Source organism: Siphateles boraxobius, unplaced genomic scaffold (assembly GCF_051911475.1).
Source record: "Siphateles boraxobius isolate OS27281-9 unplaced genomic scaffold, OSU_SipBor_1 22, whole genome shotgun sequence".
In the NCBI taxonomy this organism is placed as follows: Eukaryota; Metazoa; Chordata; class Actinopteri; order Cypriniformes; family Leuciscidae; genus Siphateles; species Siphateles boraxobius.
Window position 1 is genome coordinate 10,560,276 of NW_027508833.1, and position 15,647 is coordinate 10,575,922.

Here is a 15,647-nt window from a genome sequence, read left to right on the forward strand (position 1 = left end):
TTTATGGTATAAATAACTATTTTATGTGCTTTTGAAACTCTACAACACAAACACTAGAAAAACACAATGCCCACACAGGTATAAATTAATAAAGCCCTCTTTTAGTCTACTTTTGCCTTTGAACCCCCGAGCTTGTAAACAATGACGTATTCGTTAATGGCCACATTTGTCATGTTATGGGTTTTAGAGTAATATGTTGATAAGTCTTTACTGTGATCCTCGTATTGAGAGGGGGCTCGTGGCCAGCAGGGCAGGGGCGCGCGCCTGCCGAGCAGCTGTATGCAAATGAGACGCGACAAGCACGCGCCACACAGCAAACACGTGCACAATCGGCCGGCGCGCGCACACACAATTAAAATGCCATCGAAGTGCATTGTTCTGGGTAAGACCTAGATAAACAAACTTCAGAGAATGTTAACAGAGAGGAAAACATGTTCTGATGATGAAGGGAAAACGAGTGAAGAATCAGAACTTAAGATGAAGTTAAATATAAGACGTGCGCAAATCCGGTTCTGCGCACATGCATAATGTAAGCAAAACTTTAGACGATTTTGGGAACAAGCGACTGTGTAGTAATAACATTAATTAAATAACATTTCAGTCTTGCGTGTCGTGTTAAACTCCGCTGGTCTTGCAATATTCCTGAAACTGCAGTGAAGAATGGTGCCAGTCTCATATCTTAATACTTGAGCAATTATTTGACTCGGTCATACAGCAGCTTTATGCTAATGAGGGGAACAATGGATGAATGCAAACCCGTGCAACACGTCTGTCCAATTATGCGCGCAAAAGAGAATCTAGAGCAACTGTTTCACAGAGTAAAAATAAGACCCTTCAGTGCTTCGATATAAACCTGCGAGGCAGCTTTTGCTGACAGTAAACTATTATTGAAGATGATCATAAGCGTTCGGAAGACAAGCGCAGTTTAATAATTTCGAATACAGTATTTCTATTGCTTATGGCTCAAATTATACTACCGATGATTTTATTTAAAAGTTAACTAACACATTATGTAGAGCACAACCATTAGTGAAGGTATTAAACACTGTGCAATACTACGATTGCAGTTTTTCTTTACGATTGCAGTTCATTATATATTTTTTATTATATTATTTATTTTATTATATTATTTACAGGAAATGTGTGTAGGCTACTGCAATGGAAAGAACGCGTCACACAATAAATCATCCAAGTAAAAGCTCGAATATCTGAAGTTGTCAGTGGTCACGGTGGTTCGAAGAAATGCAGTGCTGGCTGACCCTTGGCTTGACCTCGAGGTCAGCGCTCATCTTTGATGGCGTCCAGCACGCGTCTCTCTTTTGGCCAGATTGCTCGTGTATCCCTGTAGAGGTCAATTTGCTTTTCAAAGGCAGAAAAGCCTGTGACGGCTGTCCAGACGCGCCTTTGTGTTCAGAGATGAGCTTCTTCTGATGACTTATGCATGCGTTAGCCAGCTGATTTATACTGCGCTCAGAAAGACGCGTGGCATTACAAATCTCCCCTATAATGTCCAGATCTGCAAGCTTAGGCAACACAGGAGGAAGCTTTGGACAGACATGTTCGGATTTCATAAGTAGCTAATTAATTACATGCTTTGTGTAATTACTCTATTGAGCTTCTTGAAAACACAGTTCGTTTTTAGTAGGCTATTCTAATCACACTTATACAAAAACACACAAAACAAGCCCACCATCCAAATAGCTTATTAAATTTTTTTATCCAACGTAATATTCCATCTTTTACAAAAATTACAACGTTAATAAAACATTCACTTCGGTTCTCTCTTGTGTAAATAACTTGTATTGTGTACTGCAATTACCACAAGTCGTTCAATTAATACAATTGTAATGTAATCACTTGTACATTTAAAGTAGAGAAAAAAGAAAAATTGTATATCTAAATGTAGTTCATAGTCTACACAGTTAAATCTGCAGTCTAACAGTTTTTGTCCCGCAATCATTTGTGGATAGTCTAAGAAAGATACAGAAATGCATCAATATTTAAGTTAAGACATTCACAAGTCTAAACTAAGCATTCAGAAAGAACTTTCTTTGTTGTCGGTCATTCGGAATTCTGATGATGACGAGGATGGCCGTGAGTGACATTTCCTTGTGTTTCCCAATAGCCGCGGCACGCGCTCCTCCATACATCTCCATCAGACCGTGAACGGAGCGCAGCGCGCATTACTACAATAAAGGCCAGGTACATCTGCTCTGTAGCGCCCGGTCCGAGGCTCTCAGCCCTCCCACGGGCAATTCCACAGAGATCCGCGCTCGTCCCTGATTGGATGAGGATGGAGCGGCGAGGGGCGAGAACAATAACATCATTCCAGCTTAAAAAGAGTGCAGCTATGCGTTGAGAAGCAAAAGCATCTCTCAGAGGGAGGGAGGCGGACGGCGTGTTTGTGGCTCTGGATCTCGTCTTGTTGTGCCTTGTCATCCTCGCCTCATCCATCCGCCGACATGCCCAAAGGATTCCTAGTGAAACGAAACAAGAAAGCAACGCTCGTTTCGTACCGGATACGCTCGGACGAGGATGGAGGATTTGCTCCAGAATGTCAGATCGCGCAGATCGCCTCGTACTCGCCCGCGCCCAGCGCCTCCAAGCCGGACAGCATCATCTCTGCGCTCCCGTCGGACGGGGCAGAGGCGCCGGTGCCGGTCCACAAACCGGTGCAGTTCGGCAACCCGGAGGTGGTTTACCAAGCATTGTACAGCCCCACCCGGCCCATCAGCAAGGAGCACGACAGGAAATATTTCGAGAGAAGTCTCAATCTCGGCTCGCCCGTCTCTGCCGAATCCTTCCCAACTGCCGCCTCACTCATCAGCCTAGACCATCATCTTCTGTTCGCGCCGGTCGACTTGAAAATCGGCACCAGCAACAGTAACCGGAGCGGCGCGCACTCCTCCGCCATCCGACCCGGCGTTAAAAGACCTTCCTCTGACGCAGCCGAGCGTAAAAGCGGCAAAAGCACCAAGAGACCCAAAGCCATACGCAAACTCAACTTCGAGGATGAGGTAACGACTTCCCCGGTGCTGGGCCTGAAAATCAAAGAGGGGCCCGTGGACCCGAAGCCCCGAGCGGCCTCAGGCAGCTCCAACAAGCCCCTGGGAGAGTTCATCTGCCAGCTTTGCAAAGAAGAATACTCGGACCCGTTTTCTTTGGCACAGCACAAGTGCTCCCGGATAGTGCGGGTGGAGTACAGGTGTCCCGAGTGCGAGAAGGTCTTCAGCTGTCCGGCAAACCTAGCCTCCCACCGGCGCTGGCACAAACCGCGCGTGCCGAGCGCGCCCAAACAACCCCTCCAACCCGCCAAACCTTTCCCCGAAGATATGAGAGCAGAGTTCCCCAGCGACAGAGACTCCCCGAGTCCGGGTCTGTCAGAATCCGGCTCTGAAGACGGGCTCTATGATTGCCAGCACTGCGGGAAGAGATTCAAGCGCCAGGCGTACTTGAGGAAGCACATCCTGGGACACCAAGCACTCCAAAATCAAATCATCGGAGAAGCTTTTCGCAACGCAGAGAGCCCAGACATGGTGCCGAGGGAGGACAGCCAGAGCCCGGGTCCGCTCAATCTAAGCCCCGCGGACTGTCTCACGTGTCCGGCCTGCGGAGAGAAGCTTCCCAACCGGGCGAGTCTGGAGCGACACCTGCGTCTCCTGCACGACGATGCCCAGGCGTTTCCCTGCAAGTTCTGCCCGGCCACTCTCTACAGCTCACCGGGTCTCACCAGGCACATCAACAAATGTCACCCCACCGAAAACAGACAAGTCATCCTCCTCCAGGTGCCCGTGCGTAACGCCTGCTGAAGAAGAACACACACACTCCAATCTGGCCTTTTAGAATGCTCTATTTTCTTCATCCAATCCCTCAACTAGAAAAGTCTGGAGAAAAGTATTAGTTTGGTCCTTACAAAGGTATTTTTCTAGAACCTTGCACACATGGTAATGTAATAGCTCCTAGACCTAAGATATGTACATTTACCTCTGCCTTGAATTCACATGCTGTGCGTTTCACGTCTGTAGCTTTAATCTAGTATGTGAATTACAGGACTGAAAAATGTTCTCTTTCTCTCTCTCTCTCTTTATTCATACACAAAACATCTACAACAAATCTTGAAAAGTTTCCCTTTAGTAGCCAGAAATGCCTTTAGAGAAATACATCAAACTACTGCCTTAAGAACTCTTCAGTGTAATGTTTGTTTTTGAATGTCGGCACACAATTACAACTTACTATCATGATGTAAAATTATTGTAATATGTTTATTCGTAATATTTTATTTATTTATGTATTTATTTATTTTCAATGGCTTTGTATAATTTATTGTGTGATTTTTTTCCTGTGTCACATGTTGCAGTCTAATCGTTTTGTCGAGATCATCTCGTCTTGGGTTTTGTGCGCTCCCTTGAAACGTGAAGCTCTTATAGATGCAATCTTTTCTACGTATACAGCTTATTTTCCTAAATGTTTGCTACCTATCGCTTTATATGTGCGTCCGTGTTGTCTACTCAAATAAAATATTTTCAAAATGAAAAAAAAAAAGCTTTTTGTTCCGTGCATATTTGTCACAACAATAACGTGTACTTCTTGTACAGTAGTTTAATGAAATAGGAAGTTACTATCCCTCAGTCTCAGTCCCACTGTTTTTTGAACTGTAGATAGCAACTCACCCCTTTCATTTAAACCTTTAAACACAACATAACTGAGAACTATCCAAGGGCCAGTTACTCCATACACACATTAATGCTCTTCACTATATTTATCTACAGACTTATACAAAGGTAACCAAAACATATGATGTTAAAAACATAGTTTATTTTTTGTGTGTGCAGCCTTTACTACTGCAAAGTTAATGTGCGGCCTGAGCAACTACAAGGTGTTTTTCTACAGGTGTCAGATTATATAAGATTATATAAAGCGGTCAGACAACAACTGGAAATTCACTTTTACAGTTTCTGTTCTAAACCCTTGTTTGTTCTGTAAAGTGCAGCAGTATTGATTTTATATTTGTCAGGTCATTCTGAAGTCACCATGTAAGCTCTGCTTGATCAATGAAATAATGTATTTAGCCCACTGTAAATCCAGCTGAAATCATTTAAAGGGTGACAACAGCCTTTGTGATTATGAACTCAGAAATGTACAAGGACATTAACCATGTAAAGCATTTCACCACTGCCATTATTGATTCTCCATTTTTTTATTTGTGCCTTATTTGTAAGATTCTGTTTTTTTTTATTAAAGTAACAAACACCTCTGGAAAAAGTGCTGTACAAGAGTGTACAACTGCTGAGAGATTCAGATAAAATGAGCTGATACAGATAAAAAATAAATGCATTATCAGCCATTAAATACAAATCACTAAAGAGGAAGGAAACAAGTTTGCAAAATGAGCATCGGATTGTTTCAGCAAACTAATTAGTGGACCTTATTCACGTTTAAAGCTCTCACTGTTCTTCTCTGTTCATGTAAAAAAAAAAAAAAAAAAAATCCTAAAAAGAGTTTTGGTCAGATTTAGTGCAGAGACAGAGACAGGGAGACAGAGAGAGATATAGACAGAGAGAGAGAGAGAGAGAGAAAGAGAGAGAGAGAGAGAGAGAGAGAGAGAGAGAGAGAGAGAGTAATTAAACGTGTGTGTGAGGTGTTGGAGCGTGTGCACCTGTACTCAGAGACTCATGGAGCAGCAGGAGAGACAGATGGGACGAGGGTCAGGTTACCCTCATATTCCCTCAGCTCCAGCAACACAACAACCTCTAACCCCGAGCATCACTTACACACACTCGCTCCAACACACAATATGTCCACACATTCTCTCACAAGAGCACAAAGTCATGGATGGTTTCAGACAGATGTATAAAACAGTTCTTCAGTTCAGAAGCAGCCCAAAGTCAACATCTTATTACAGTATATGCATAAAACAAGGTTTCAATAATGACAAAATACTTACTTTCTTATGTGAAACATATATTTGGACTCCAAATGAGTTATATTGTGTGTTTGTGTGTATATTTATATATAAAGCACTGAGACTTAATAAAAAATAAAATAAAATAAAATAAAAAGTCTTACTGGTTTGGAAAAACATGAGGGTGAGTAAATGACAATTTTCAAGAGGGTACAGTCAATTCAAATTGTGGGTAGATGACAAATAGTATGTCCCATAACTTTTTTAGTCAACAATAAACATTTAGGTTGACATTTTTTTTGGTGTAACTGAGCAGTTTTTACTTACCATTTTTAATTACTCGTTTTGCATTTTACTTAAAGGGATAGTTCACCCAAAAATGCAAATTCTGTCATCATTTACTCAGCCTCAAGCAGAACACAAAGGAAGATATTTCGAAGAATGTTTGAAACCAAAAAGTTTACGGTAGCCATTTATCTAGTTTTTTTTCTCCCTATGGAAGTCAATCGCTACCGTCAACTGTTTGATATTTGACCAATATTCTTTAAAATATCTTCTTTTGTGTTCAGCAGAAGAAATGCATACAGGTTTGGAACGACATTAGGCTGAGTAAATGATGACAGTATTTAAACTATTCCTTTAAATACACTGTAAAAAAATGACCTTTTCAAAGTGACAATTAAAACAAATAATATTGGAGTGTGTTTTACAGGAAAAACACTTTTTCAGTGAAACCTCCAAGTAAATCCTACAGCATTTTTCCCCCCAGTGTAGTGGTGACATTTTTGCTACACATGTTCACAAAAGTCTCTTTCTCTATCAATGGTTAAAATAATCAGAAACATTGTTTAAATAAAACATAAAATTGCAGGATACTGCTGACGTCATGGCAACAAGAAATGAGAGCAAGAGACAATGAATAAAACAGAGCAAACAAATGCATCTAAACATGAACTTCAAATCGATTTAATGAAATGTTTCGACTTCTTCACATTTCTAGTAAAGATAAAGCGATTACTTTTTTCTATTAAAAACAGTCTGATATGTTAACAAGTCATGATGAAATCTTCAAGCTTCCTTATCAATGTCTTTTACAAAGATTATATTACAAGCATTATTAAATTTATATCCTTCAGAATTTAGAACATTCAAAAAACAAAAACAACAAAGAGACACAATATACAAGGCTAACAACAAAGTCTACAATAAACATATCGTCCTCAAACAGAAGTCGGGCTAGTTGCAGTATTTTCAGCACATTTCAAAATCCGCATCAATCTGGGATTAAGCTGGGATTCGGGCCATCGGTTTTCATACATTCGTCAGTTTTTTCATTCAGTGCACTCAGAGAATGCCTCCTATGTTACTTAGCGTTTGGAAGAGAAGGGAAAAGTGTCAGGAGAAGCAAGACATTAAAGACAAGTGTTCAGGTAAGGCAAAGTAGTGCAACATGTGTCCTGTTGCAGCATGGGCGGAGCTTGCAGTGTGTAACACCTGGTCTCCATGGCAACCAGGCCGGTCTCCATGGCAACCAGGGCCGGTCTCTACGGCAACAGAGGGGCGGCAGGGCGTTGGCGAGCGAGAGACAGAGAGAGATAGAGAGAGAAAGGGAGAGAGCGATATATATATATATATATAGAGAGAGAGAGAGAGAGATGCTGCTGGTATGGTAAAGGGCACTCGGAGAGGCACGTGGGAATCAGGGAAGCAGGTGGAAAAGATCCCCATCCAGCATCTAATCACACAGAAGCAGCTCTCACAAAACACAGACAATCTCATTCAATTTACTCCAGTGAAACGCAAGACTCGTGCGGATCTTTCTCTCGTCTGCTCTCCATTCAGGAAGTGTGGTATCAATTAAAGTTATGGAGGGGAAACACAAAGAAAAATCCCACAGACTGGTTCCAGTTGGCCGAAGAGAAGAAGCGGACAGGCACTGTGAGGATCCCTTCATTCACAGCCAGAGTTCGGGTTTACCTGAGGCGCTTCCTCGGGTCAGTCTGCTACAACACACCAGATACAGCTCCGTATATACAACATGACAAGTATATGTCATCAAATCAAAATGAAAGCAATGTACAGTACATTCAAACACAGAGGGAAGAAAAGAAGAAACTACGGCATCTTCACCACTGAGAGAGTGCAAAAACATTGGAATGTTAGAGTAGATTCACATGACAGGAACGGGACGCATTCAAATCCCAAATTAAGAAGCACTTTCATGCTACACCTCGACAGAATCACAAATGACAGGTGCTTTTCAGTTCGGGACCTTGCAGAAATCAATTCCATAAAACAATCAAACCAGTTGCTTAAAAGTAATCATAACGAAAAGAAAAAAAGAAAACATGATTTCATTGCTTTGAAAGACGTCACTGGTTACACATTATTAAAGTAGTAAAAGCTGACACTCTCTCTTTCCATGATTCAAGAGTGTCAGTGTTCTCTCAGTGCTGGGACGACACGACAGTCTCTCCCACATTCATCAATGCTTGGGTTTTCAGTGTTTGACATGAAGAAAAGTGAGTGTTCTAGCTAAAGCCTCAGGGTTTTTGAAACGTTTTATAGCATTATTTGAGTTCTGAATGCGGAATTTCTATGAAAGTCCCTTTCCTCAGCATAAAGTATTCTCTTGGTTTTTCTCTCTCTGCACGACAGGTACATCCTATAGTGATGACAGTCGCATCTTTCAATGCTATGAGGCTTAAACACACACACACACACACACACACACACACACACACACACACACACACACACACACACACACACACACACACACACACACACACACACACACACACACACACACACACACACACACACACACACACACACACACACACACCAAAAGTTACAGGTGAAAGACATTCCAGTCAAATACATTCAAGCACAGGGTTTAAGGACGCTGCAGTGTTCGGGCCGGAGGAAGAGTTCAGTTTGAGGATTTGCTGATGGCGCTGGCTGAGCGGCGGAGCTTCCCAGACACCCGGTGTTTGGATGCGCGTGGTATCGTGGGAGAGACCTGGTCACCGGAGTCGATGGTCATCACAGTAACACTGAGGTCAGCGCTCGTGCTGCCGCTGAGGGAACCTGGGAAATGAGGACATATTACACGCAGAGTCAAGCATCAGCAAACATGACATTAATAAGCTCATAGCATGCCATTCCTGAAGCAGAAACCCCTCTGATGGAGACGGATGTGAATGGTGCTCAAGGAAATTAGCCATTATACTGTTAACGCCAATTACTGTCGTTCTGCAAACTCAGGCGTTTTGATGTGAAAAGCAGTTCCTCTCTGCTGCAGGAAAGAAACAGAAATGCAAAAATATGGATTCTGCTGGAGATCGGAGACACTGGTACTCAAGAAAGCATCTAAATTAAACAAGCTTCCTGCTTTGTCAAGATGGCATCTGCTTGGCTATTTTCTTTCTTTTCGACCGTTTTCCTTTTTTTTTTTTACGGGCATCTCAAGTTTCTGAGAGCAGATGGTGTGGGGAACATGGACCTCCACTCCAGGGCTTCTCTGAAAGAGGGGGAGGAGAGCGGAGAACAACAGCCTCAGCATGTGAAAAGAGTCGGGGAGGAGTGAACGAGTGCGGGTGGTGTCCGTTCCACTCGTCCACACACACCATCTCAGGATGCCAGCAGAGAGGACACACACTTATCCACAGGTCCCTCCTCTCCAATGCTGCCCGAACGAGGGATTTCATCATTTATTGATCTAAGAGATGACTGTCTCCACACTGGAGATGAGCTGAGCGTACAGATCCAACAGTGCTCTTCATCACAGTAATTGATCCGGTTATCTTCAGATTTAACTACGTGAGGTGTGTGAATCAAGTCAGTCATGCAAACCCTGAGAGTTTCTGTCTTTATCAGCACCTCTCATGTGTGCTTTTTCATGAAGTGCACTCAAAATTAAAAAGAAGAGTGCCCTGTGTTGCTTGTGAAAAGAAAAGCGTAAGTGAGAACAGCATATAAATATTACATGTGGCCAAACACAAAATAACTATATATAATTATATAATTAATTTCATTATTTTAATTTATATATTTTAAATTTCTATATAATTTTTGCAATACATTTTAATTAATTATTATCAAAAAAATACACACAAATGAAAATAAAGTTAGAAATGCAAAAATGTTCAACAGCACAGATATATATATTTTCTTAATACTGTTTATTACAGTCAAAAGTTTAGACACATAATAATAATAATAATCATTTTAAAAGTTCTCATATTAGTAGGAAGGAAGGAAAGAAAGAAAGAAAAAAAGAAAGAAGGAAGAAAGGAAGGAAAGAAAGGAAGGAAAAAATGAAGAAAGAAGGAAGGAAGAAAGGAAGGAAAGAAAGGAAGGAAAAAATGAAGAAAGAAGGAAGGAGGAAAGGAAGGAAAGAAAGGAAGGAAGAAAGGAAGAAGGAAAGAATGAAAGGAAGGAAAGAAAGAATGAAAGGAAGGAAAGAAAGAAAGGTAGGAAGGAAGAAAGGAAGAAGGAAAGAAAAGAAAGAAGGAAAGAAAGGAAAGAAATGAAGGAAGGAAAGAAGAAAGAATATATTTGTGAAAATACTGTTGTGAGGTGAAACTGAAAAATTCAGTGTAATGTGTATATATCCACATCCTGCAAATTGAAAAGTATACCAGTGTATACAATTATTTCCTGTTTGGCCTCTATAATATATATATAGAGAAATATAAATCCCAGCATATTTATATATAAAGTAAGATTCCCTCATTCCCAGTTGCTCCCACAGCAGTCCAAACAAAAGCGTAAGTGACAAAGACATGTTCCAGTAGGGCAGGTGTTAGTGTCGGATGTGGCCTCAGGCAAACACACACACACCAAAGGACAAAGACAAGGAGAAAAGAGGGAATAAAGCAGAGACATGCAGGAGAGGAGGAAAGATGGAGAGCATTCATGCTGCTACTGTGTTACGATTACTGCGCTTGTGTCCATAATCAGAACGGCCTCGCTGTTCCTCCAGAGGGAATAAAGAGGGGAAGATGAGTAGACGAGAGGAAAAGAGAGGGATCTCTGGGACAGAACGCAAGCTTCCACTCAGACCGAGACTCTTACCTTCAGTTACTGAACTCACACCTGTAACACACTTAATCTGAAGAGGAGAGAAGACAATAGAGCAACACGTAAGCTGTGCACCGTCACGAGGATGTCAAAGAGTGTGTGTGTGTTTGTGTGTGAAAAAAGTGTGTTAGAAGTTACTCCTGAGGGGTGAAGGAAGGACAACACAAAATGTTCAAATGCACATAACAGTGATGAACTGAAAGGAATGTTTCAAACTGAAATGAGAGGTTTCATTTATCCAAAAACTAAGTTTATTTCACCATTTGTTTAATAATCAACACTCAAATATCTAAGTTGCATACAGTGGATAGCATAAGTGAACACACCCATGCTAAAGTTGACTAAAAAGAGGAATAAAAAATCATCTTTTGGAAATTGATCTTAATGCCTTAATTTAAAAAATGAGGAAAAATCCAACCTTTAAGGACACCAATTTTCTTTGTGAATCAATAATGTATCGTAAATAAATAAATGTTCTTCCTTAAAATACAGGTTGCATAAGTCAATACACCCCTATGTTAAATTCCCATAGAACCAGGCAGATTTTTATTTTTAAAGGCCAGTTATTTCATGGATCCAGGATACTATGCATCCTGATAAAGTTCCCTTGACCTTTGGAATTAAAAAAGCCCCACATCATCACATACCCTTCACCATACCTAGAGATTGGCTATGCACTTATGCTAGGCACTGCATAAACATTTTTGGTAACACTTTACAATGAGGTTCATTAGTTAATTTTACTTAACTACCTTAGTTAACACGAAATGAGAATGAACAATACTTCTACAGCATTTATTAATCTTAGTTAATACTAATTTCAACACTTACTAATATGTTATTAAAATCAAAGGTTGTATCTGTTAACATTAGTTAATTCACTGTGAACTAGCATGAACAGATTTTTCTGTTCATGCTTCTGTTTCACGAGCTAGATTTTTATTAACTAACATTAACAAAGATTAATAAATACTGTAACAAATGAATTGCTCATTGTTAGTTAATGTTTGTTAATACATTAACTCATGTTAACTAATGAACCCTATTGTAAAGTGTTACCACATTTTTATATCAACTTCTTAATTTTATGTTTCTACTCCAGTTTATTGTTCAAATATAAACATTTCAATTCAAAAACTTATTTTCAAGAAATATTTATTCTAACATTTATTAAATAATGAAGTTAAGGTTATGTAACTATATAATGATTATGTAATATGTGCATATATATTTAGCAAAATGCTCTCTAGATTTATTTTAACTAACTAACAAGCTTATCAACATTGGCTTTTCTGATGTAAATGTAACATTAAGTGACATGCTGAGTTATTGACATGTGTCCGTGGTCCCCTTTACCGAACCTCTAAAACCGTAAATTCATTTTCCACCCAATATTTGCGGTTGCTGAAATTTCAGTCCATCACTGACACATAACATACAGTGCTCACGACAGACAAGCAGAAGGGGAAACATTTCTCTTCACACTGGCCCACTGTGTTTTCTGAGAACCAAAGAATGTTTAACATGAGGAACAGAACACAAAAGCTGTGGGATGCCAGACATCCAAGTGGAAATAGGTGCATTACCTGCTCTTTCTAAAAAAGAACATGTGTATCAAACTTGTGTTACCCGAAATTAGTTTCGTTTAAACCCGAGCACAAGGCTATTTCTGAACAAAGATGATCGTTCAGTGTTGCTCGAATGATGATAACGTAATATAACTTACGGTTAATAATATATATGAGTTTTTATATGAGAGAGAGTGTAAATGATATCAGTTCCTGGCCTACATCTGTAATGAGACTGATATATTTCAGAGCTCTTGTCCACCAATTATGATATTAAACAAATATACAACAATTAACTCAATACTCGATTCCTGTCAGTACTCAACTCAATGGAATAACCGAACGGCCCCAAACCAAACCCTGCATGGATACAACCAGAGATTTCTATGCTCTCACATTTACCGGTAGTTTGCCCAGTTCCAAAACCTAGTGAGTTTCCTAACTAGACATTGCTGGTTTGAGGATCAAGAAACATTTCTGATTATTATCAGTGTTTAAAATAGTTGTGCTGCTTCATATTTTTGTGGAAACCATGATACATTTTTTCAGCACTTTAACAGAACAATTAAGAAAGAACAGCATTAAAAAAAAAAAAAAAAAATCTTTTGTAAAAATGTAAAAGTATTTACCGTCACTTTTCAAATGAAAGCATCCTTGTTGAAGAAAAAAAAAATCTTACTGATCCCAAATCTTAGAATGGTAGTTTACTTTGCTTTGGCATTACATGCATTCTTCACAGATGAGGCAATCCCAGTGTTGAGAGATAAATCACTTATATCATCAATCAAAAACAGCTTTATCTGAATACAAAAAGGGTCCATTCCAATTAACCAGAATGCTGCCTTTGAAGTGAGTTGCTGAACTAGGTTTTGGAACAGAGGTAACGGTTTTTAAAAATAATGAAATCTGTGCCGATCCACGAGCTCACATGATCCACTGCGCTTTCCAGAAGTACAACTCACATTTTTGTTTTTTAAAGTGCCCCAATTATGCTATATTAAAGGTTCCTAATTTAGTTTCGCAGGTCTCCTACGACAGGTTTACAGACATTCAACTTCAAAATACACTTTCTTTTTTTCAATGTATAATGCAACATCTGGTCTGTTTACACCTGGCCACTTCATGTGTTTTCTGTGTTCGGATAGCTATCCGATAGTGAAAAGACCAGGTCTAGATGCCCTCCAAAATGCATTCGAGACGGATCCGATCGCTAAAACCACTTCAGGAGGTCTGGGCCGTATACCAGACTAAACTGAACAAGTGTAAATGCATCTGGTTGTTGAAACCACATAAATTTGACTCCTCCCAACAATGCTAAAAAATAAACGTGTGAGAGCGTGTTATGTGTTAAATGTCATGTTACACACATCACCACAGCAACACACATCACCACAGATGAGCAGCTGAACACTCTTCATCAAGCCAACGCGCAAACTATCGCCAATCAAAGTGAAAGTAAGTCGCAGACGTTCAACACACAATCATCTTCATTAAAAGTAAATGAAGTGGTCTCCTGTTCTCCTAGATTTTGAAATTAGCTGATGATCAAAAAAATTCAGCTCATATCTGTTGCTTTCGGTGACGTGAACTCCATTAAATCTGCATATAGTGAGGGAACTGAAGAACGGATTTCTATCCGTTTTGCGAAAACTTATTTATGTGACCAAGTGTAATTGGAATCGTTTTGATAAATCAGATAGCTATACGATCAGTAAAAACACATGAAGTGACCAGGCCCTAAGTGTCTGAAACGGTTCGATCAAGGATTTGGTCTCTCTAAACCCTTCCTTTCTGAGAGCCTGCTCTGCTCTGATGCGATTGGTCGAACGCTTACTGTGGCATTGTGCATGACGGAAACGAAATGGCCATTAGCATATCTGAATTTCAGCTCTTCTTCAGGGCTTGATACACAGTGATACGAACAGTAACGATGGTGTCAGATTTTCAGCTTGATTCCTCATCCTTTGGAAGACATGTGCATTGGCAGTGCAGAAAACAGCGTCTTCCGACATGTCAGTAACGTATAAAACTCTTCAAAAGGTAGACTTTGTTCGTGGACAGCCGGGCATTATGCAAAAGAGTTATAAACCTACAGGTTCGTGCAGGAAGTGACATTGGAATTGCTGACAGTTTTGATAGTTCAGAATCGATTGTTTCTTTTAGGAAACAATAACTTTATTTGACGTGCACTTAGATCTTTAAAAATTTGCAGACATTTTACACTTACAAACAGCTATGTTACACACGGCACAAAAAGTAATTTTCAAAAAAGCATAATAGGGGCACTTTAAAAGAAACCGTTCCGGAAAAACGAGGAGGACATTCTATGTGCTCAATTGACTGTCATAAAAAGGTAACATGCAGGGTATATTGAAAATGGAGAGAAGAAGAGTGAAAAAGACAGGTTTGTGTAACAGACGTGTGGGGCCACATGCCTAATGGAGGAAGCAGGCAGAAAGTCTTACAGTCCAGCTTGGCCCAGAGGTAATCCACGTCCCAAACCATCCCTGGCCAACGCCTGCCTGCTGTCATGGGTTAGATGGAGGTGAAACATGGAGCAGGTCATGAGACTGTCACCACACTACAGCTAAAGTCCTACTGGATGAGGAGGTGTTTGAAATGAACTGTAGTTTAAGCATCCGTGAGTCTGGAACATGTAGTTGTGAGTGAATCTGTGGCTCTGTTCCAGAATCCAGTGAGCTGTATAGTTGTAGCTGTCTACATAGGCAGTTATCTCATAAAAGTGTCAAGCTGCAATGGCTTGATGTAGATGTCATGTCAGAATATAAAACAAAGGAAGTGGGTAAATTACTACTTTACCGGTCTAAAGTTTGGGTCTGTAAGATTGTTTTATGCTCATATGCTCAGCAAGGATGCATTTATTGGATCGAACATGCAGTAAAAACAGCAATATTGTGAAATATTATTACACTTTAAAATAACTGTTTTCTATGTGAATATATTTTAAAATATAATTTATTCCTGTGATCAAATCTGAATGTTCACATCATTACTCCAGTCTTCAGTGTCACATGATCCTTCAAAGAAATATTTATTATTATTAATGTTAAAAATGAAAAACTTTATTT

The 15,647-nt window shown here is 40.0% G+C and overlaps 2 protein-coding genes across 12 annotated transcripts in view; one reads left to right on the top strand and one right to left on the bottom strand.

Annotated features, from left to right (window-relative positions):
- The first annotated feature begins 2,391 nt into the window (after positions 1-2,391).
- insm1b (insulinoma-associated 1b) lies at positions 2,392-4,542 on the top strand. Its single transcript, XM_077238167.1, has one exon. The coding sequence runs from the start codon at positions 2,463-2,465 to the stop codon at positions 3,807-3,809; it is 1,347 nt and encodes a 448-aa protein (XP_077094282.1). The 5' UTR covers positions 2,392-2,462; the 3' UTR covers positions 3,810-4,542.
- Positions 4,543-6,846: 2,304 nt separating this feature from the next.
- ralgapa2 (Ral GTPase activating protein catalytic subunit alpha 2) overlaps positions 6,847-15,647 on the bottom strand; it is a 214,882-nt gene continuing 206,081 nt past the window's right edge. For 4 of the 11 annotated variants that reach the window (XM_077238632.1, XM_077238640.1, XM_077238638.1 and 1 more), the window contains one exon: positions 14,785-15,083. In XM_077238632.1, coding sequence (XP_077094747.1) covers positions 14,902-15,083 — 182 coding nt within the window. In that variant the 3' untranslated portion in view covers positions 14,785-14,901. Of the gene's footprint in view, positions 8,996-10,894; positions 11,022-14,784; positions 15,084-15,647 lie in introns of those variants that run through there. The other 7 variants (XM_077238636.1, XM_077238642.1, XM_077238639.1 and 4 more) reach the window with 3 other exon arrangements.